The sequence below is a fragment of the Oryx dammah genome, unplaced genomic scaffold (assembly GCF_014754425.2).
Source record: "Oryx dammah isolate SB20612 unplaced genomic scaffold, SCBI_Odam_1.1 HiC_scaffold_21, whole genome shotgun sequence".
Lineage (NCBI taxonomy): Eukaryota > Metazoa > Chordata > Mammalia > Artiodactyla > Bovidae > Oryx > Oryx dammah.
Genome location: NW_024070205.1, coordinates 28,779,224 through 28,803,573, shown reverse-complemented (window position 1 = coordinate 28,803,573; position 24,350 = coordinate 28,779,224). Strand labels below are relative to the sequence as shown.

General features: G+C 39.4%; 2 protein-coding genes and 1 non-coding gene across 5 annotated transcripts in view; 2 read left to right on the top strand and 1 right to left on the bottom strand.

The window, feature by feature from the left end:
- Positions 1–111: 111 nt before the first annotated feature.
- Positions 112–24,350, bottom strand: part of DDI2 (DNA damage inducible 1 homolog 2) — a 41,973-nt gene continuing 17,734 nt past the window's right edge. For 2 of the 3 annotated variants that reach the window (XM_040264006.1, XM_040264005.1), the window contains 5 exons: positions 21,485–21,613; positions 15,319–15,422; positions 12,800–12,989; positions 10,556–10,618; positions 112–8,114 (listed from right to left, as the gene is read on the bottom strand). In XM_040264006.1, the coding sequence (XP_040119940.1) occupies positions 10,602–10,618; positions 12,800–12,989; positions 15,319–15,422; positions 21,485–21,613 (440 nt within the window). In that variant the 3' untranslated portion in view covers positions 112–8,114; positions 10,556–10,601. The remainder of the gene's footprint in view (positions 8,115–10,555; positions 10,619–12,799; positions 12,990–15,318; positions 15,423–21,484; positions 21,614–24,350) is intronic. The other variant, XM_040264004.1, reaches the window with a different exon arrangement.
- On the top strand, positions 13,886–13,989 carry LOC120880711. Its single transcript, XR_005725111.1, has one exon. It is a non-coding gene; the product is annotated as a U6 spliceosomal RNA (small nuclear RNA).
- Positions 18,559–19,487, top strand: LOC120880589 (60S ribosomal protein L13-like). Its single transcript, XM_040264009.1, has one exon. It carries the CDS (start codon positions 18,601–18,603, stop codon positions 19,234–19,236), a length of 636 nt encoding a protein of 211 aa, XP_040119943.1. The 5' UTR covers positions 18,559–18,600; the 3' UTR covers positions 19,237–19,487.

Sequence of the window (24,350 nt, the reverse complement as noted above, 5' to 3'; positions counted from 1 at the left end):
TGGCCACAAGTCACAGTGCCTAGGCGTAAATTATTTAAATGGCCAGGAGACAGAGACAAGGACAAAAGTAACCAACCATATCAATTTAAAAGAAAACTGATCAAACAAGAGTCTTATGATAAAAACTTTATTGTCTTAAATATCAAATGTTTTACACATCACTTTTTCTTCAGAAAGTTCCTAATAAAAAAAGAAAAATAAAATAAAAGTGTTTTGATTACTTAGGGCTGACTTACATTTCAGTATGTGACAACAACTCAAACCCAAATGCATCTAGCTCACTCAGCGGCAGACAGGTCCTGTGTCCAGCCCCTAAACCAATGGCACAATGCAACCAACTGTGGGATTCCTGAGTTTGGTTCCCTTAAGTTCTCAGAGTTTTCCCAACTCTCAAGACCAAAGCCTTATGGGAGTGAAAGAGCTGCTGGCAAGCCTATTTTGCCAACCAGCCTGGTTCTTGTAAGATGCAGTGGTCTCAAAGCTTAAAAGAAAAATCAGGAAACCAATAAAAGAACAATTCCAAGAACAAATAAGAGGGAAAAGAGGGGATTCTATTTGCTAAAATTTGCCAAATATGGCTACAAAACTGGTAAACAAACCTTATTTGAGTGCAAAGGCCATTAGCGCAACTTGCCACGGAAATGATTAATTTTGAATAAAAATGAGCATTCAACTTTCCTTGTAGGTGCACAGTTTAAAAAAAAGCAAACAGTATGCTGAACTGATCTGAATATATAGGAAACTAGAGAGGTCTACCTTTCTTTAAGCCACTGATGCATCCTTCAAGGCTGAATGTGAAACAAACTCCTGGTAAACAAAATAATTCATTAGTTATATATCTTGCCAGGAAAAAAATCTACCAGCACACCTCTTTCCCAAGTTAGCCAATGAAGACCTCTTTATGGTACATATGAAGAGAAATATAATTCTGTAAAAATTATTCTAATTTCATATTCCACATCCCCTCCCCAAGTCTCCTTATTTTAGAGAAATTTCCCATCTTCTACACCCTTGCACCAACTTTCTCTGTAGATTTCATTCTGTAAGACTGTGCTCTAAAACTTATCTGCTATACCCTCTCACATTTTAGTCCCCAGAAGGTCTAGATTACCAGTATGTAACTGACAAACCTGCAAGGATATTCTAATTGTAAACTTCAGAAGTCACTGTAGTTAAGGTTCAGAAATTCTACCTGTATCCTCAGGATTACCACACACATGGTGACAGGCTCCAGAATGTCCTTTTGATGGAGCTGTCCTGCAGAAGGTTTGGCAGAGGCCTGAATTTTCTTGTAAATAAATTCTGCCCTTCACCTAGTCCCAGAACCATTGCTTGCTACATTCTCTGCTCTAGTTCTATTTTCACATTTTGCACTCAACTGCTTTAAAACAGCAAATGTTCCAGAATTCTCTGCTAAGTCTTGATGGCCCAGATGGTTAGTATTTCAGAGCAGCTGGCTCAAAGACGGCAGGAAGGCTGCCATAGCACAGTCCATACTTCTACCCTGCGTGGAAGGAGGTCGTGATGGAAGGAAAAGTTGACTGTCACTGGTGCACATTAAGTCATCTTCCATTTACTTGCACTTTTATCTTGCCTGTTCCCCCTCTACCAACAGTGTAAACTGAATTCTGTCCTTAATCTCTTCAAGTATTTCTACCAAATGTCAGCACATTTTTTGTTGGTTTCTCCAATCTCATTTTTTCAAAAACATTTTTAAGAGTAGTTTTAGGTTCTCAGATTCTAATTCCATTTTGAGCCTGCTTTCCCATTTTCTCTGAATTTGAACCAAATCATCCTAGTAAGGCTTTTAAAATAAATGATGCTAATAGGCAAAAATAGATCTTGCACTTGAAGCTAAGATTTATTTCATGTCTCTTGACGAGACTGATAGCTTTACAGAGCAGTTTCCAGTTTGTTTCAGTACTGCTGTTATCCTCAGTGCTCACCAGTCACTTAATGTCTCATGAGTGAATAACAAATTCTTATTCAAAGATTCAAACTGCAGTCTGAGAGAGTAACAGTTCATTGCTCAAACAGGTTTTCTTGAACTTCTGCTTTTACCACTGTAATACTGATAGCACAACAAAGAACATAATAAACACATAGAAACCATTTTTGCTTTTTGTATGCCTGATGCAAAAAAGTCATGTCATAATACTTCTATGGAAATCTAATCCTTCTGGGAAATCAAATGATTTGGTGCAGGATAACTTTTAACAATAGAGGTGAGCCCTTAGGACACTCCATACATGCCTATCTCCAGGAGGGCCATTTTCAGACATTCTCCACCCTTTCCCACCCCAACTAGAACTTGATGCCTCTGCTATTTGGAGAAACTAAGGCACAAGAGAAAATCAAGCACATCAAAGGTTCCTCCCTTAAGTTCTATGATTTATATGATTAACTCCCAAGTAACATCCATCGAGGGAACACTACTGGGGAACCTGAGCCATGATTTGACATTTCTGGTTCTCAAGGACATGCTTTGAGTTTACCTTGTTGTAAATCGGCATGTTTAAATCTTTCAAAAAGAAAGCAACTATTTTAATTTATGAATCCCCTAATGTGAAAGGTAACCTTCATTTTCTCAGAAGGGGAACTCTTTGAGAACTGTGTTTGTTTCTAGTTCAGCCACAGACTACACTAAGTCACCAAATTCAAAGGAGAAATTTGCCTTTTTGGTATTTGTGCTAAAGAATGCACAATCCAGTTAGCTTCTCTTATGATATGCTACACACATAGCAGTTCAATTGCCCTGCTTACACTCTCTGCAGGTGACAAACCGCCAGGAAAAGGAAATCAGAATGTACTGCAACTCTTCTGGCCAGTGACTTGCAAGGCTGTTTTTTATAAACATGGTGGGATAAAAGTCTTCACCATGACTGAAGACTGTTATCTGAAGATTAACAAACGTTTGCTTTTTAATCTATGTAAAATTAACTGCAGGATATCTATCACACATGTATATATACACGAGTTAATGGTTATAAACCAACCCAAAGTTTTATGGCTTTTGCTAGAGATAGGGGAAAAACAGGCAGATTCCACCTCAACTGGTTATCATAAAATCGGTAACACAAAGTCTCATTTATCTTTTCATGTAACTCTTTCACTGGAGAAACCTTTGGGAAAAAATACACGGTGTGTGTCTCCCTTTAGTATGTACTGAGACAAGGAGCTCTGGAAAGTTTTGTGGGCTGCAAGGCAGAACAGTTTTCACACACACTTATCATCTATCTAGTTCCCTTTGCCAAGCAACTGATAATCTTTATGATAATGGACAAAGCCCAAACGGTGGGATGAAGGCTATTAGACGATGTCTGGATGCCTAAAGAGGTACAAGTGGAAATAATTCTTACCAGTTACAATGGCAAAACCTAGAGCCTACAGCTGTCTGGTTCCCAAACACATTCTTACACACGGGAACCAACTTGAAGGAAATCTCCTCTCTTTGGTGAATAAGCAGACACCACTCTTGGAGGTAAGCACTGTTCACAAGGCTGTCCATTACTGATTATGACAAAAGAGCTATCCAATAAAGCAGCCCATACTGGTAATGGCTGGCCTCACCAGTTCTGCTGGCAATCAGAGGAGTTCACAATGATTTTATCTTATTCTTGGAGAAGTTAATCTCTAATTTCTGCACTTTGCATAAAAATTGACAATGAAGGTTCACTAATGTCATGTTCCTTAATTCCTTTTGTGTTTTAGAACTGCTAAATTTAAAAATGATTCAAAATCCTGACAATGTCAACAATTTTTACTTTCACACAAACAATGGACAGGAAGATTCTAAAGAAATCAAAAGCAACTATAAGTTGAAAATAAATGATGAAAAAGGACAGGGATATTTGGCAAATGGGTTAAGCTCATCCAAAGTATTCCTAATAAGAATACGTGTACAACTATAGGCCTATCTATTGAATTTTCTCCTAGAAATAAATATACATATACATACAATCAAAGCTATTGTAATGAAACCTTTTCTGGATTGGTATTCTATAGCCCACCTGGGATCAACCCCTAAATCTCCACACTGTGAAAATTCAGTGGTTAAGTCTCTGAGCAGTGTTCAGAGGAACTGCTTGTACAGAAAACTAAGAGGCCCCTCTTTATAAAGAAGGCCTTTTGGAGGAGCCTACTGTCATCAATAAGTCCTCCCACCCTACACTCACCCCACTTTGTAATCCTAAAGATTGATAAGCTCAGAATAAATTCCCAGTCATTCTCATAAAGCAAATCAGGGGCCCATTGCATGGCTACTAAATTTTGTTTCAATCATAGCACCACTACTTAATTGCAGTCACAGCTCTAAGAGCTGGTTGACAGAAATTCTATTAGCAGGTTCCTAGTGCATCTTATATCTTTGGCGTAGGGCAGGCAAAAGGGTCTACAGCACAGGATTGTCTAAAAGAACACTTTAAAGACAATCTGGCTGACTTGTTTCGAGCGCCACCCCGAACACAGTAAGAGACAACTCTTTCTGTCAACCATTTCCTAACTTCAGAGAATCACGAGGAATCTATGCGACTTTCCATCATATCACTCAAAGCTCCTAATACACATACAAACATCACAGCAAAAAGAAAGAAGATGGAATAGGGTAGAAGAGCAATGTCTAAGTGCCCCCAAATTAAGATTTAAAAACTCCTGAGATATGAGCCTCCATTTTGATTGTGCTCAATGACGTAAATTTTGACGGAAAGAATAACTCTCAAAGAGAGTAAGACTTTAGACAAAAATCACTTAACATTAAAAGTTCACAAATCACCTTTCTGAAGCTTCTGTTTCAGACACATTGCAAATCATCGCCTGGAATCAGGAATTATCATTCTCAAAATTTTCTTCAATAAAACCAGGACTTCAGATTCCTGCTAGGTATATAAGAGAGTTTATCTTTCAGGAAAAAAAAAAAAAAAATCTAAAATCTACCCAGTAGAATTATTGCACAGTGGGGCCCACAGGACAATGATTTCCAAGGGCTAGTCCTCATATAAAAAAAGGCCACAATAAATACATCTATATACTATGCCCCACTCTATCTTGACATGGTAAACACAAATATGACGAATCTTGCTTTAAAAAAGAAACTCCTGAGAAAAGAAAGGGATGGAAAACTCTACCAAGGCCACTTGAGTCAGAAACTCCAATTATTATTTCCACTGCCATGAAAGACACTCACCAAATAGACTGACCATTCCAAGCACCAAGATGAACCAGCGACAAGGTTATTACACTTGAATATTTCACTCAGAACACAGCTCAAACTGAGCTTTAGAAGAACTTCCTAGAAGATGAGTTTGGAAAGGAAATAAACTGCTGGCAACCAACCCATCAGCTGAACATAAGTTCACCATGAGTCATTAAGGGTTGAGATGTGATCAGTGAGATGCTACCAAACCCAATCACTAGTAAATTCCAGTGTTTAGAGCATTATTTCACTCACAACAATTGTTGAAACATCATCAACATTGGCAAATGCGATTACAGTTTTTCCTTTCTTTTTTTAATCTGGGTAGCACCATGTTACACTCTGATGTTAATTCCCTCACAAAATCCCACCCAAGGTATCTGGCAATACATGCAGTAGCCTGTGATGTACGAAGCAGCCCAAGTTTTAAGCCCTCCCAACTCATTGCATTAAAAGGTCAAATTCTAACCACACCAATGGAAACATGCTACTCTAGGAAATATTCTTCAACTATTCTTCAATTTCCTGTTACAACCCATGAATCATGATGCATTCCAAACATCAAACCATGTGATCAAGTTTGTAAACCAAAAAATGAGTCAATAAGCCATACCTTGCCTACAGCACAGCCACAGCCACATCATGCTTTCAGCTGCATGGGTGGTGGGATTTTCTCATGGCTTCTGCTTTTTAAAGCACTCACTCTCATTCTAAAAGGGTATGCTATACACAAAACCATCAATTTTATTCCAGAATACATCATCTTAATGATAATAAAAAGCTTCTGTGTGCACACACTGCCAATACATTTAAAAAGGCCCAAATTTTAACAAATAGGATAGACAGATTCATCAGACAAGAGATCATAAATTACTTTGGCCGAAAAAAAAATCTAAAAAAAAAAAAAAAAAAAAATCTGGCTCAACATTCTGCTTGCAGGTTTCTACATATACTGTATATGTGGTGAGTGTGTGTGCATGTGTAGATATACAGCTTTTCTTTTTTTAAGGGAATAGAGTATGGTCTAGCCCACTTTTCCATGGTTACGTAGGAACTACAATGTTCTTTGCTAGCAAGACAAGAAGTGCAAGGTCTGCATTTCCGCCAACTCGATGCAAAGCCCCAAGTGCTTCCTGCAAAGTAAAGCCGGCACGGAGAATCCGGTCAATGTCTGCAGCAGGAAAAATAAACGGTGCAAGAAAGGAGGGACTTGGTGATGGATGGCTGGTAGATGGTTCAAATCCTAGAAGTGGCCCTGCAGCTTCAGGACAGACATGTTCCCCGGCCTCAGGGCTGTCAGTCACTGGATTCTGTGTGCCCTGACCCAAATCTTTAACCAGGATGCAAGCGGGTGACGAGGACTCAGTTTGCTCAGAAGTCTGATCGAGCGTATCCTTCTCATCTGCTAACAGTCTGGGTGAAATCTCTACACCTAAGGTGCAACGTAGTTGATTAGACACTTCTGCTGAGGCTACAGTAACAGAACTACTCTTGTTTACTGACTCCTTGGGCTTGGGGACACCTTCCTTATCAGTTAACAGGCCATCACCTGGACCTCTCAAGTTAACAGTGTCTACATCTTCCACTCCAGTGGCAGCTGAAGTGTCTGTTGATTCTTCTGTCTTCACTGATACGGATATGGCCTGATGACACAAGGCCTGTGAACACTGCTCACTCTGGGTTGCTCTAAGACACTCATTTTGGGTCCATCTTTCAGAAAGGTCCTTAATACCTGTTTGGCCCTCAATTACTGTCTCTGATTGACAGATACCTTCTTCAGATGTGTTTTCTGAAGCTGGTTTACTACTAATGACCAAAAGTTCATGAAGTTCCTTCAAGGCTGCCGTTATGGATGAGCAAGATTCCTCTGTTGACTCTACAGAGGGCTGACAACTGCCACAGAGACTTATTAAAGAGTGATCCCCGCATTCTTTACTTGTTTCAGACATTTCAACATTACTTTCTAGAAGCTGTAAATCCTGAGTAGAAATGGAATTACTCGAAATTTCAGAGGAAGGGTTACATTTTGATGTTTCTACTTCCATCAAGGGATTATCTAAGATGAGATTAGATGCACCAATATTCTTGACATTGGTATTTTGACCTCCTGAATTCAGCACAGCAACTAGGGACTGTTCGACAATATCTACTTCCATAAGTGTTTCTGAATTTGAGCAGCCAAGGCATCTTGAAGGTAGAGTATCTTTCCCTGTACCCGGAAGGTCCACATTCTGCTGTAGCCTGTCTCCTTTCATTGCAGCTTCTAAACCAGCACTGCTTTGTTGCCTTTCTCCAAGAAGTTCAAGGTCCCCTGTGTGACAAAGATGGTCTTGGTCATGTGAAGCACTCTGTTGTATAACCTCATGCTGTTCATTCCTTGGTTCTTCATGCTGCTGAAGGCCACTCACCTGACTTGGGTCCTGATATTCTGGATGCCAACCTTTCTCCCCCGAGAGCCTCTGCGGTTCTTGCATCCCAGTAGTTGTGACAGATAAACTAGCTTCCTGTCTTGTGTGGAGATGAGATTTGAGGCCCTGGGTGCTTCTTTCAGCAGATTTCTCCAGATGGTCTGCAACAATGGCTTCTTCGAGTGAATTCTGCAAAGGCATAGCTGGACTCTGATTTGCTGGAGCACTGTCTGCTGAAGGAGCACAGTCAGAAATATCCTGTGGAGGAAGATGTTCTTTCTGCTCAGAGGTTATCTGGAATTCAGCTGAAGCCTTCAAAGCCTTCACAGCTTTAGGTTCAATGCTGTCTGGGTCACTGGGCTGGATAGGGCTGACTGAAGCAGAGACAGAGTGAGCAAGACTTGGAGGATTACCAATCTCAGGACTCAGTCCTGGAGGATGGGCTTGATGGTTAAATCCATCTGAAGTTGGTAATGATGACATTCCCAGTGAGGTAGTTTCTTTACCACTTTTCTCTACAGAGAACGACAGTGAAAGGAAAGAAGATTAATCAGCAGGTTACAAAGGCCACTAAATTATCAGAAGATATAAATTTAAACAAGATAAAATCAGGTCCTTAAACTTGGATCTGTCTTATATTCACAGACTTTATACATGAACCATTCTCATTGTGGCAAACAACATCATAGCATCAGAGTAAGAGGTAGGCATGTTCTTGACAAACTACGTGTGTTGGAATTCAATAATTTTTATATAGGTACCACAGAATGGCTGAGTTAGTCCTCAAGACTGAAAAACATTTATGCATCTTTACTCTCAGTGGGTTTAGAACTCCAAAATACTTTCTCCAAGTTTGTTCTCTCTAACACTTGCCCTCAAACCACCTGGAAGCTTGCTGAGCATGCACACTGTAGGACACTAGCCTGAGGAATAAACCCAGGAGTCTCTTTATTCAGTAAGTTACGCAGGTGATTCTTAAAACCACAATATAATCTTGAGCATTTCAGTACTAGGAAGATTCTCCTGCCAATTCACTTCAGTGTGTCAAATGTGAACCCTGAGAAGTCTACAGCTAGGTATATCTGGGATTTATGTCTGAGAAATAACAATGTGATACTACTCAGGGACATCCAGAAGACAGAGAAGCAAACATTCTATTTCTATCTGAACATTTCAAAAACTGTGTGAGTTTGCCTCAGAACAAAAATAAAGCTAAAGATTTATCTTACCAAACAATGCAACTTTAAAAAGGAGTATCAGTTACTTTATCCTATTAACACAGTATAAGAACATTATAAGAACATTCCCTACTTTAAGGGCAGGGAAATGGGAGGGGAGGAGGGCAGTGGAGGGATATAGTTCACAAATTTTCCAATAGGCAATAACAATGTAGATTCACTGCAACTTACTGACCATTCATAAAAGATGGAAGGATTAATTACCACACCTCTAAACAAACATCATGATGTCATTAAACATCAGTTCCAACTCTCCTTCTGCTACTGATCCATCCAACTAAAAATTGACCTCCATGCAATTATTACATAATCTTTAATTAAAAGTCAAAGACTGGTAACAAAAATGACATCACAATACAAATTGTTAGGACAGGTGCGACTCAAATGCTTCATGTTAACTGTGCCTTAGAAGTCATGAAGCAATGCAGTCATGATTCAAGTGGCTCTAAATCGTTCTAGTCCAACCTAGGTTAACAACATGAAAAGATAAAACACTGTCAGGAAGTTACTGACTCCTTGTGAAACAATCTTTCTTATAGTTTAGGGGTAAACAGAAGAAGAGCATATATCTCAGTGCAAACTATATTCATCAGAGTCTGGAAACACTGTAAATAATTTTATTTATCGACTTGGACAGGTGACTCTGAAAGAGGTTCAATTTTCAGCTAAAGGGAACAGAAAGATGCACTGTAGTTAAGTGTCCACGTTAGCAGTGGAGAGCTGGGCGAAGGTAATGGCCTTTGGCAACGGTATGTCAGTTATAATAACTGGGGGAGGCGAAGGTGAACCAACCTCAGTAAATTCCGTACTCACTATGAAGGCAGCGTATAGTCCTCCTGTAGCTGAGATGGTAAGTTTCACTGGCCTAAGTCCTAAATGTACGGGAGGACGAGGTCAGTACTACAGGATAGCAGAAGAGGATGAGGACAATGGACATTAATAATAATGCCTGTTTTAACCCATCCTCATGAGGAAAATGAAAGAAAGAAGCAATTAAATGCTATGTATCTAATTACAACCAGCCTGCAAACCCCTATAAATTCCTAGGTTGACAGTCTAAAAAGACTGCCTTTCTTCCTTTTAATAAATCAGTCAGTATCCTCAGGCTGACATTTATTATATTTATGCTAGAGGGAAATGGAAGCAGAGTGCCTCCTGTGGAAAAACTGTCAGGCTAGGGAGAGAGGGAAAAGTCAAGTTTCTTGTGAGAAGATTAAACTTCAGTCCTGTCTGTGTTACTGACTCTGTGACCCTGGCCAAGTCACCTGGTCTAAGTTTCCATTTCTTCTTCAACAGGATGAAAACTGCTGCCCCTGTATAATGCTGGGACTTTTGTGTAGTAATGTGAAAAATATACTTCCAGTTTTTCAAAAGAAAGGGACTTATGAAATTCCTAACAACGTGGTTATCTTCAATAAGAAAGTGCTATGATGCTGATATTCAAAATGGTCATCTGTTTTCACTAGGATTTTTTCCTCTGTGGACTTTCTAATAACTGATAAAATTTTAAATGGCAAATTGTGCTTAGATACATATGTATGCCAACATACAAATATATATATATACACACACATATATACACAGGCTAGTTGTAACCAGATTAAACAAGGTGAACTGGTGAATGACAGAAGCTAAACTTTAGAACTGCTGTGGATACAAAGACTTTCAGACCACAGACGACGACTGGGTGGAAGGCTGAACATGGTGTCTATAAATACCTGGTCTGGGGCCCACTCCAGCTGCAGTACACACACACTACATGCATCATGGCTTCTGACGCTCTGTTTGAATTAGGAAACAGACAAGCAAACTTGGGTTAGCAATGCGAACCACACAGCATGCAGGGCTGCAGTTCTCATTCCTTTGCCATCTTTAAGATCAGGAACTGCAGACGCAAGGTGGGGGAATGCTCTTGTAGCTTGAACATCAAAAAGATTTGCTAGTTGCTCTAATTCTCTCACAATACATAAAGCAATATGTCAACTTCAACAGATTTTCAACAGAACTTGGGAAGAAATTAATTTTCCACACCTACACAGAGAATTCATGGGCAAATGTGTGAAAGAGATGAAAAAAGTAGATCCATAGATGGAATTACATGATATGGAAGTCTTATGGAGTAAAAGTGAGCAAACACATTTGATAGTAACTTTCAACATTTCTTTCTCAGTTCAGATTTACTTTTAGAAGAAAAATAATCCAAACCTGATTACCTATCCTGGCTTAACTTCTTTATTTTTTCAAATACTCTGAATTAGTATTTTAAAATTATGTTTTAATCAATAAAAAAGATAAAGATATTCTGTATAGAGTATCCACACCAAAGAGACAATTTTTAGGGAAAAATACATTTATCTACTATGTTTACAGTTAGGTGATTCTGATTAATAGTAGGATGCTTTTGTTCCAAACAAATACAATATGATGTTGAAGAATTATTTCACTACTTAAATATTACAAAAATTAGCACAAGCTATATACTGTCAGCAACAAAAGGTCATCACAGAGGTAGAGAGCCATTTCCTTTTAATCCTTTAAAAACTGGTATACCCCCTTCACTATGGCTGAAAACATCTGTGGTTTCTATTTGAATCTCCTAAACTTTTTATTAAAAGAAAATAATTACTCAAAGAGGGTAATGGTTATATTAAAGTTAGGGTAGCTTAGTCACAGACACAATGTACATCCTCCAAAGTAAATGGGCCTAAGTTAGTAGGTTATAAAGCACTAAGCTACTGTCAGCTGGTGTTTCTCAAATGAAAGCACCAAAACTGTGGGGGGAAAGAATAGAGGTTTCACAAAATGACAATACATGCTCATTTTATTAATAAATAGCATTATAACTAAGATGACAAGTTACAAATAATAATAATAATAATAAAACACCTTCTAAGTAAGTATGTCAAACCCATTCAAGCTTGCCTTGTAGGTAAGGTTGAAACTATTATCTGTCAGGTTGTTCAAAATTCTCCCCTTCATACAAAATACTAAATCACCACCCAAGTTGTATTTTATATGGAAACTGAGTCAAAAGGTGGTGATGGAGTAGATTCTGAACAAAGCCTGCTTAGAAGCTCCATCTGCAACACACACTCTAAGGAGTCTCAAGGTTAGATCACTGAATGTTCTCCAGTGACATGCACTGGCAAAATCTAGCTGCTTTTTGTTAAAACTCTTATCTTTTTTTTTTGGTCTTTAGGAGAAAGCTATTCCCTTAACTTACAGCTCTAATATATTTTACTGTATCAGCAAATGCCATGTATGATGTAAGTTACTAATGAACGAGTACAGCTCAAGACATTAAAATAACTCAAACTTCTCTTCAGCTTCTAGAAAATATATCCCAGAGTCACTGATATGTAACAGATGGGAAAAAAAACTTATCCATAGACATGAGATTTTCAATGTGACTGCATCCCTCCATTTTTACCCTAGAAAACTTGGCTTGTTCTTTAAAGAAGCTACAACAACTGAGACTCCGGTGGTGGTGGAAGAAACCTTAGGTGGAAGCACTTTCAGCAGATATTAGAGTTGTGGTTGCTCAGTCACAGACACAATGTCATCCTTCAAAGTAAATGGGCCTAAGAAATGAAAAAGAGAATTTCCAGGAAATGTTCACTCAAAAGGAAGTGTCTGCTTACTGTTATAATTTTCTTCAGGGAAAAAAAAAAAAAGACAAGAAAGATTCTTTATGAGTCCCACCAAAATGTGCCAAAGCAAAGAACTCCCCAGTGTATCCTGCACACACCAATGGACACCGGTTTCTGGACCTACTGAAAGACGTGGGCTTTTTTGTATTGTATGTGGAGATGTGAGGAGGCGCTAAGAAGACAAGAACACACCTACAACAGGACGACAAGATGGATTATGAATTGGTCCTTATTCTCCTTTGAAGCCCGAACTTGCCTGGCTCACCCACCAATAACCAGAGTATCACTCGCGAGCTCGGCCATTCCAAATACCTGCATCCTCTACAGACTTTTGAAGGGCCTCTGCCAGTTCTTGGTCTGCAATCTCCTCTGGCCGTACTTCATCTCGCCCGGCCCCGTATGCCAACCGGGCACACTCTGGTAACTCCCCCTCAGGAAGGAAGGTGGTCTTCGAGCCTGTGGTGCCGATCACGAGTACGTTCTTCTTGAGGTCAATGGAACACTTACAAAGAAGAAACCAAAGACAGATGATGGCAGAAAAAAAAACATGATGCAGGAAAATTATGACCCTGAACTTCATAACTCCATTCATAAAGAACAACATTGACAGAGATGACTCAAAACAAAAAAACAAAACAAAATCGATTTTACCTAAATTTAATCTACGTGACACTTAACTTAGAATTTTTAAAAATATTTAAATTGTATAGCAGAATAATCTCTATGGGATATACGTTACACTACACTTATTTGTCAAATACAGAAATGGTTCACATCTGAATTTAAATGTAACACCTGCTCGCTGCAAAAAAATCTGGAAAACTACCAGGCATAATTCACAGCCACACCTTTTAGAAATATATAAATGACTTAAAAATATATATATATACAACTATATAAATGGTATGTCTCAGTTTCATAATTGCACACTTTTGCTTTTTGCTTAAGTGTAAAAAGTACAGCTTATATTTAAAGTCTATACCACCAAATTCAGAAAATAAAAAAAAATAAAATAAAAAAAATAAAGTCTATACCAATGGTCTAAAAAGTCATACATGGACAAGGCAAGCACTATAAAAAATATTCTGCATTTCTGCTAGCCTGCTTTTCAGTATATTTTCACAATTACTTAATATAGGACAATTACACACATATGTTAAAGCTGGAGACTGCTAATCTATACCATGACTTAAAAATAGGGGAAGTTAAAAAAATAATAAAATAAAAATAAAGAAAAAGGGAAAGATTAGCAGTGTTAATAAATTAAATTTAATTGGATTTTATTTATACATGAATTCACTCATTCCTTCAACTTAAAATTCTGTACTTTGATTAGAGTATTGATGCAATATATTTTAGTGGGAATTTAATATTAAACATTTAGAAAAGAAAATTAGTGTGCTGCTTTAGCAGCACATATGCTAAAATTGGAATGATACAGAGAAAATGAGCATTGCTCGAGCAAGGATGACATGCAAATTTGTGAAGCATTCCATATTTTTATATTACTCAGCCATAAAAAAGAATGAAACAATGCCATTTGCAGCAACATGGATGGACCTAGGAACCATCATACTGAGTGAAGTAAATCAGACAAAGACAATATATGATATTCTGTGTATGTGGAATCTAAAAATATAGTACAAATAAATCTATTTATAAAACAGAAACTCAGTCACAGATATAGAAAACAAACTTACGGTTATCAAGGGAGAAGAAGGGGAGGGATAAATTGGGAGACTGGAGTTGACATATACACACTACATATATAACAGATAACTAATAAGAACCTACTGTATAGCACAGGGAACTCTAGTGTGTACTCTGTAATAACCTATATAGGAACCTATATAATAATCTATATAAAAAAAGAATGGATATATGTATAACTGACTCACTTTGCTGTATAGCAGAAACTAACAAAACAATGTAAATCAACTATACCGCAATAAAAAAAATTAAAAAAAATATTAATGACATAAAAATATTGACAAGATATGAAACCTTGTGGGAATTTTTACTAAGAGCACACTAATTCCTTTTTCAACGAGTTTATTTCAACACATTATTAGGCTTCAGAGTAGAAACATAAAAATCACTGCAAATGAACACATTTATAAATTATTCTTCCTGTACTAAACAAACATTTCCAACATCTTATGTAATCTTTTCCCTTAATCCCGATACTCTTCTTCCCAAGTACTATTTGATCAACTACTAAGGATTTACTAAACTTATACTCGCAGTAAAATCATCATTGTGTATTATGTACATAGCCCTACAAATCCATCAAAAAATTATTTGAGTTCTACTCAGAAACTTTTTGCCTTTTCATGCTGTTCATGGGGTTCTTGTATCAAGAAACTTTTAGTGGTTTCTTCCTCCAGTGATGCTGGGGAAGACTGAAGGCAAAAGGAGAAACGGGTGACTGAGGACGAGATGATTAGATAGCATTACTGACTCAACAGACATGAATTTGAGCAAACTCTGGGAGTAGTGGAGGACAGAGGAGCCTGGAGTGTTGAGTCCATGTGGTCGCAAAGAGTTGGACATGACTTAGCAACTTTGAACAACCCAGAAACTAAAAATTACACAAGAGAACCAAACTGTCCACTACAGTCTCAAAACAGATGGCAGGATTCAAAAGATTCAGAAAGATTTCACAAAAAGATTCTATTTCTACTGATACGTAATTTCAAACTGAGTATGACAATATCATCAATTAAGGACCTTTCCAGGTTTGAAGTCATGCTTCTTAGTTTTTCAGTGTACTCAACTAAGGGAATGTGCACAAAAAGCCAACGTGAAAAGAAAGTGAATCTCTTAACTACCTGATGCCGTTTCAGCATATCCAGTCCCAGAAGCATGTCCATGGGCTGCTCCTCAAGTATAGAGAAGGAACATGCCAGGAAATCACCTTCAATTTGAACCTGAGCTAAAGCACATGAAGAAAGGGAGAGATTATCATTTTTTCAAGGGAAAGTTTAGAAATGTATCTATCATTCTCTGCAGTCAGTCAAAGCCAAGCCAAAGCACTCAAACAAGTGACTAAAGTATGAAAATTCACTAAGACAAATAATCCAGTTAAAAACCAGTGAAGGCATCAGCTCATAAAATGGACTGGGCAGAAATAATACTCACAAGACTTGGCTTGATATGTGATACCTTTAGGATACATGCTCCCCTGGTGAGGAAAGCTGGCGTTAAGAATTTGAAAAAAGATGGATAAAGAAGATGTAGTATATATATAAAGTGGAATATCACTCAGTCATTAAAAAGAATGAAATAATGCCATTTGAGCAACATGGATGGACCTACAGAGTCTACTGAGTGATGTCAGACAGAGAAGCAGAAACACTGTATGACATTTCTTACCTGTGCAATCTAAAAAGAAATGATACAAATAAACTTACGAAAAGAAAGAGACTCACAGACTTAGAAAACAAACTCATGGATGCCAGAAGGGATAGCTAGGGAGTCTGGGAACGTCATGTACACACTGCTACTTAGCTCTACTTGATATTGAATTATTTTCCAAAATGTTTCCAGTGGTTTTTGGAAAGGTGCCACTGTTCCACCTTCTCCAAACATTCAATATTATTCGATCTAAAATATGGCAAGTAATTTCCCTGATTAATGAGATAAAGCCATTTTTACACACTTACTAACCATTTGAGTTTCCTCTTAAAGTGTTTATTCAAATGTTTCTGTAATTTTTTATATACCACTCTGAGTTGGAGGATATATAAACACACAGAATATGCATAATTCTAAATATGAATCTTTTATTAGTTATATATGTCACTAAGTTCATTCCTAGTTTGTTTGTTCATATTCTTTGTGTTTGATGAAAAGTTCTTAATCTTAATTGGCTCTATTTATCAAATAATTTCCTTATCTTTTAAAGAAACCCTTCTCTACATAAAACATTCCCCTATATTTTCCTCAAAAGGCTTCAATGTTGCCTCACACATCCAGGCCTTTAGTCAACCTTGAGTTGATTTTTGTATGTTATGTGAGACAGGGTCCAACTGTCAATTGTCCCTTTTTCCACAAAGATCCCCAATTCTCTGAGCACATTTCCAGGTACCTCCCCACTGCTCCATAAGATTTCCTGTCATTTATCAAGGTTCACATAAGCATGGGTCTGTTCCTGTTCTAGTCTTTTGGTCTTGATATCTAACTGTTTGTTCAGTCGTTCAGTCATGTCTGACTCTTTGGGACCCCATGATTGCAACATGCCAGGCTTCCCTGTCCTTCACTATCTCCTGGAGCTTACTCAAACTCATGTCCATCATGTTGGTGATGTCATCCAACCATCTCATGCTCTGTTGTCCCCTTCTCCTCCTGCCTTCAATCTTTCCCAGCATCAGGGTCTTTTTTAATCAGTTAGCTCTTCACATCAGGTGGCCAGAGTACTGGAGCTTCAGCTTCAGCATCAGTCCTTCCAATGAATATTCAGGATTGATTTTCTATAGGGTTGACTGGTTGGATCTCCTTGCAGTCCAAGGGACTCTTGAGAGTCTTCTCCAATACCACAATTCAAAAGCAACAACTCTTCGATGCTCAGCCTTCTTTATGGTCCAACTCTCACATCCATACATGACTACTGGAAAAACCATAGCTTTGACTAGAAGGACCTTTGTCGGCAAAGTAATTTCTCTGCTTTTTAATATGCTGTCTAGGTTAGTCACAGTTTTTCTTTCAAGGAGCAAGTGTCTTTTAATTTCATGGCTGCAGCCATCATCTGCAGTGATTTTGGAGCCCAAGAAAATAAAGTCTGTCATTGTCTCCCCACCTATTTGCCAGATGGGACTGGATGCCATGATCTTCATTTTTTGAATGTTGAGTTTTAAGCCAGCCTTTTCACTCTCTTCCTTCACTTTCATCAAGAGGCTCTTTAGTTCCACTTTGCTTTCTAACATTAGGGTCGTGTTATCTGCATATGACTAAAGTTATTAGTATTTCTCCTGGGAATCTGGATTCCAGCTTGTGCTTCATCCTGCCCACCATTTCATATGATATACTCAACATGTAAGTTAAATAATAATACTAGATATAATAATGATATCTAGCAGGGGAAGTTATTCCAGTGTATCTTGACTACTCCTGCCACAAAGGGCCTACATAAAATTTAAAATTAACACATCAAGTCTCACACACATACAAAAGAACAATTTATTGGAGTTTTGAATGTATTACGATGTTTCTGTTGACAAATGTGGGAGAAGTACCACCTTCAACACACTGAACCTTCCTGTCCATGTTGTATCTTTCCTTTATTTGACTTCCCTTATTGTTATAAGGTTTTCTTGACACCTATCATAGCCAAAGTTGCAAAACGGTACAAGTTCTCCAACCAAAAGGACACAAGGGATTGGTACTTATTTTGTCCCCTGTTGTCTTCTCACTAAAGACCATAAAAACAATAAGAATTCAGACTCTGAAGCAACTGGTTTCTGGTATTCTTCCCCAATTTCAGTCCTACTGTGTGTAAAAAAAAGTATAGAAGACTAAGGTATTAAACTATCCTTACTCTACAGAAATCAATAATAGAAAACATGGAGACTAATAAACAAATGTATTAAAATAGGAAATATGAAAGAGAAATATGAAAAGGAAAAAGGGTAGAAAAACTATCACTTGCAATGAAAGAAAAGTAACTTACAGTTAAAATAAAAAACCACTTGTTTATCTATAAAAACTAGTAATACTTGATTGTATAAGGATATTAAGATGAATATTCAATCAGTGCTGGAGAAATCAGATTGATAACAGTTAACAACATCAGGAGCCTGAAAAGGTATTCACAATCTTGAATTCAGTAGTTTCACTGAGGGGAAATCTTAACTAAGGGGGTCGGGGGTGTGGGGACCAAAAACAAACAAAAATGCACGTCCATGTTATGATGACAAAGTATTAGGGGAAAAAATCTACTCCAAAGACTGACCACTAAACCCATACAACAGAATCCTATGCATTTATTTAAATGATGCTTGTGAAATTTATACTGGCATTTGGGAAATGCTACTTTTTCTAAAAAGGAAGTATAAAATTCTACATATTGCTTTTCCCGGCCGTAAGCCCTTGGAGGAGGCCTTCCGGCCGCAGCCATGGCGCCTAGCAGGAATGGCATGATCCTGAAGCCCCACTTCCACAAGGACTGGCAGCAGTGTGTGGCCACGTGGTTCAACCAGCCGGCTCGCAAGATCCGTAGACGCAAGGCCTGGCAGGCCAAGGCGCGCCGCATTGCCCCGCGCCCCGCGTCCGGTCCTCTCCGGCCGGTGGTGAGATGCCCGACGGTCAGGTACCACACGAAGGTTCGTGCTGGCAGGGGCTTCAGCCTGGAGGAGCTTAGGGTGGCCGGCATCCACAAGAAGGTGGCCCAGACCATTGGGATCTCGGTGGACCCGAGGCGGCGGAACAAGTGCACGGAGTCCCTGCAGGCCAACGTGCAGCGGCTCAAGGAGTACCGCTCCAAACTTATCCTCTTCCCCAGGAAGCCCTCAGCCCCCAAGAAGGAAGACAGCTCTGCTGAAGAGCTCAAACTGGCCACTCAGCTGACCGGATCTGTTATGCCCATACGGAATGTCTATAAGAAGGAGAAAGCCAGAGTCATCACGGAGGAGGAGAAGAACTTTAAGGCATTTGCCAGTCTCCGCATGGCCCGTGCCAATGCCCGGCTCTTCGGCATCCGGGCGAAAAGGGCCAAGGAAGCCGCAGAACAGGATGTTGAAAAGAAAAAGTAAAGTGCTGTTGGCAACTTAGGATAAACCTGCAGTGTCCATGTGACCTTCATTGTGTAAGGAGCCAGGGCCTGGGGGGGGGGCCCTCGAGGGAGACCTGTGGTGTGTCTGACCTTTGTCACAACAGAGCTGTGAGGGAAGCAGCTTTGGTACCTGGGAGGCTTGTGCTTAGTGTTCTTGTCTGGACCCTCCAGCCCAGGAGGTGCTGTGTGTTCCTGTTACTATTAAAATATTATTTTCACATCTAAAAAAAATAAAAATAAAAATAAAAAATAAAATTCTACATATTACATGATCACTGTTTACAACAAAAAGATGCCAGAAATAGTTATGTCTGGATGCTCCTACTGAGTCTCACCTAAAAGAATTATTTTTCACTTCTTTTTACATCTACACTTTGAAATTCTCTATAATGAGTATTTACATGGATAACAAAAAGAAACAACAAAAAAAGAACAATCCTGATTAAAGACAAAAGACTGAACGCAACTTACTTAACTCAATTTACTCCTAAAAAAAGCCACAATAAAAAGTCATTTTTTTTTTCTTTTTAAAGCCACAAATCACTTAAGCCAAACACAATGGGAGAGATGACTGAAATGCAATTCTGGAACTAGACAGCAGATTACAGTAAGAAACCAAGAAGCAACCCTTTCTAACATCACAGAACTCTCAAGAAGCTGATGAGCTGGTTGAAACAAATACCTCTGCCAACAGGAGTGGAGTGAGCCCCAAGAAGGAGCACCGGCTGCAGGTCTATGGCAGTATAGATGGACCTTGGGGCTCCCTTCCCACACACTGCTCAGCCAGGTGACTACTCACCTCCCCTCAACAGCGGACTGGAGGTTTATTTTCTTAAGGGTGAACCAGAGGCTCTTGTAATTGAAGTGGGCATAGAGGAAGACAGAGATACAACAAGAACTAAACTGAAAACTGAGGTGGGTGGGGAGGGGGTGGGTTAAGTGGGAGCTTACTGAGATTAGCCTTTTTCTCCATCCCAACTTACAGATTACCCACAATCACCAGGGCTGCCCACCCAACTAATCTTCCAAACAGCCTTCTGGTGTCTCATTCTTCAACATGAGCAGATGCCAAGGATCACCAGAGATTGAGAAAACCATCTAACATGAAAGAAAACTATACCAAACATAAAGGTTAGAAGGCAAAGTTGAAGAAATCTGGTTTTCTTTCTCTGAACACAATGAAAGAAAATAAAACTAGAGGACAAGTCCATGATAGTAGATTATTCTACTTGAGTATCAGACATCCCAGAGGGGAGGAAATCATTATCAGAACCATTTTTCCAGACTGAAAGGTTATCTAGTGCAGTAGATGAAAAGAGATCTACACCCAAGTACATCATTGTGAAATTTTAAAACACTGAGGTCAAAGAGAAGATCTATAAGCTTCAGAAATGGAAGAGAAATCTCACATGTAGATGACCAAGAGTTAGAATAGCAGCCAGCTTCTCCAAAGCAACACTGATAAAAATCATGAAGGAAAGTGATTTCCAACTTAGCCTGGTAGAATGTAGAGAAAGATAATGCTCTGATATTTAAGGACCCACTTTATTCCTGTGTACTTTTTCTCAGGAAGTTATTGGAAGATGTACTTTAATAAACTGAGGTGTGCCAGAAAAAAAAAAAGTATGGGATCCATATTATCCAGGGTTAAGACTGAAGCAAAAGGTACCCTTCAGGACCCAGATTCCAAAACAGCAGCTATGAAACAGCCCTGAACCACCAGGCTAGGCTGAAAGAAACCTCTTCAATAGGATGACATATATAAAGGAGATTTACACACTAGTAAATGTTTAGGGATGAGTAACACATAAAAAAACCAATGACACACACTCACAGACAGGACAACTACTAATTCTGAGAAAATACACTCGACATGAAAGGAAAACCAATCTTTTTCAATTAAATGGCTTAGCTCTCAATGATACTTACATAGTCATGTCAGTATAGCACTGAAATCATGTTATTTAGAAAAATGGAGGTAACCACCAAAAGAAATCAGCTAAAACAGTGGAAAGGGATTATCTCTGAAGAGCAGGAAATAAAAGAAGTACATAGGGGATTAGTGGTTTCTTTTTTGTAACCAGCTGAACTGATGTTACATATATAATTCGGATAACATACGGGATCTAAAACTTCTAAGGATTAGGCGTGCTGGATCAGATGCCCCTGTCCAAAAGGAATTTTTAAAGTCTATTACACTACAAAGACCCCCAGCGCCCTTCACTCACCTAGATGTACCCTTCCAATGATCTTCTGCGTGCCCACTCCTTTGGCGATTCCTGCCCACCGACGGTCTACCAGCCTCATTATATTACACCTTTCTGCACAAGCTTGGCTCATAATAGTCATCTGGGCACCTGGAGGAGGGGGAAAACATCAGATAAGAAAGACCAAATCCTCATGTGTGGGAAGATGAAAAAACGCAGCAATAAGAAGAGGGCAGAAAGCAGGCCTATTCCCAGGCTTCTGTTAGTATGAAATCCTTCCTACCTAGCAGGCTTCGTGCCACACTTAGTTCAACTTTCAGTTTCACACTGTCATCTGAAACATGGTGTGGAAACTTGCTGTTGAGGGAAATAGTATTGTTTAAATACAATAATAATATGACATTTTTAAACTTTAAAAACAGAAACCAAATATGATTGGAAAGGATTTCCAAAAAGTCAGACTATGTCTACAGATGGAAACACTCAAGCACTGGCTGCAAGCTTGGATCAGTTTTCACTGAGTATCTCTAAACATCTTACCAAGTTATTTTTATTTCAAACTCTGGGACACTCTAATTGACCAGTTAAAAAATAAATCATGTAGTCTCTCATGAACTCTCCATTCTCTGCTCCAACAATCAGACCCTCTTTCCCATGAGGAAGAGGGCATTGAGGCCTTTTCTCTTCTCTTCTGGCTATACACTCATCCACACAGCTGGAGGCTGGAGTGAGCCTGAGCAGAACACAGACACTTCTCTCATCCTTCTCTAGGGTCCTAGTCTCTCCCAGAGAACCTGGTTCCCCTCCCAGTGTGGTGGACCTATCTTTCACAAAACCACTAGGTATAATCCTCTTTCTCCCCAAATAATTCTCTTTGGACTTCTCTCCTTGGCAACGGAATTCTTTTTCTTATGACCATAAAATGCAGGCACTGTTCACTTTCAACCCCTCTTCTTACAGTCTTCTCCCCACTCTCAAACTGAGCTCCAGCCCTGTTAATAAATTCTGGGCAATTTCTGACCTTTCTTCTTCTAACCATAGCCATCACCCTCTAGCCCTCTAGCTAGTGGACAATTTCTCTGGTTTCCAAATCACTCTGTAAGGGTATAATTTAAAGCAAGGAAATAGTTCTGATCCTGAGGGGCATAGAATACTCCAGAACTGTCACCTCCTTCAATCTTCTTAAAACACTACCTCCTCCAGATCACTTATTCATCTGCTCAAAGGTCTTTAAAACAACAGCTTTAAACCACATCACCACAGCCTTAGATCCCACCCTACCCTGGTCCAATTATTGCGAGCTGCTACAGATTGAATGCCTTCTTCCAAAACTCATGTTAAAACCTAATTCCCAGTGTGACCATATTAGCAAGTAGGGCTTTGGGAGATGATTAGGTCATGTGTGGAGTCCTCATGAATGGGATTCAGTGCCTTTTTAAAGAAGCCCCCAGAGAGCTCCCTCGTCCCCTTCCACCATGTGAGGACATGGGGAGAAGATGGCCATCTACGAACTAGGAATCAGGCACGATATCTGCCAGCCAAACCTCTCAGCCTCCAGAACTGAGATATAAATTGGTGTTGTTTACAAGCCACCCTGTCTACAGTATCTGTTACAGCAGCCTGGACAGATTCAGACACCAGCCTTACAGCCTGACTCCTAAACCTTCCACCCTACCAGGAGGAATGTGTCTCCTCTGCCTCTTACTCACTCTGACCCTCCTGTGCAGTGCTCTCTCCTCTCCTTTCACTTCCTCTGAATTCCACTGAGGCTTTAAGGCCCAGCTCAAGACCCACCTCCCCAGCTGACTGTCCTGTCCCAGTGATCTCTCCTCTCACTCAATTCTAACACTTTCTGTTCATATTACTCAAGATAACGTACACTTTATGGGCACTTAAAAGTTCTTTGGCATTCAAGGAATGTTAGCATCAAGAAGGTCCAGAAATAATGAAGGGAAAGGCATTTTAGGAAGGCATTCTTTTTCCTCCTTCCTCACTCCACAAAAGCTAGTTAATGATGTAAAGTCTGCAAACTCAGAATGACAAGGGTCCCTTTCACCGCTCTCCTGCCTTTTCTCAAGGCTCAGGTCAAAGCCCCGATCCTCTCTCTACCCATGGAAACAGCTCAGTTCAAAGGGTCTCTCTTTGGAGAAGCAACACCTAAGCACCTCAGTTAAGAGTGAGAATGTGGTCTTTATGTTCATCCAAGATGCACTCAATTTTTGCACAGTGGTTAAGAGTTCTGGCTTCAGGTAGATCTGGGGCTTTACCCAAAGCCTATTACTCATGAACCCTGTACACCTGGAAGACTGGCTTCACCTGTCTATGTCTACAAGTTTCCTCATCTATAAAACAGGGGTAACAGAACATAGTTCATAGGTGTACTGAGGATTAAACAAAATGAAAGATGATATACATTAAGCACCCAGCGTAGTGCTTGCACATCGTAGGGGCTCAATAAATGCCAAGTGTCATCTCAGGGATCCTTAGGAATTTGTCTCTCACTCATAGGAGCCCTATGAAACTCCAGCCTTACCCCCAAGCACTCAGCACTTCATAAACATTTTAAAAACTGAATAATCAGCAGATGCACTCCTCCCGGGAAGGTATGCATCTGAAACTTAGCATGTGTTCAGATATTCTGTGGATGAACAAGTGGAGGAAAGCCTACTTGCGCAGGGGTTTTTACTATGCTGGGAACACAGCCTCTCTCGCAGAATGAGGGCCGAAGACCACCAGACACATACACGGTGCTGCTCCGTGTGGTCTTACGAGAAAGCAGTGAGTTGTTACTGAGAGAAAAGGTGCCACTTAGTACAGGCATTACCTGAATCCTCAAGTGGGGAACTCTTTGCTCCTGATCTGGCTATTAAGATCTTTAAGGGAAAGA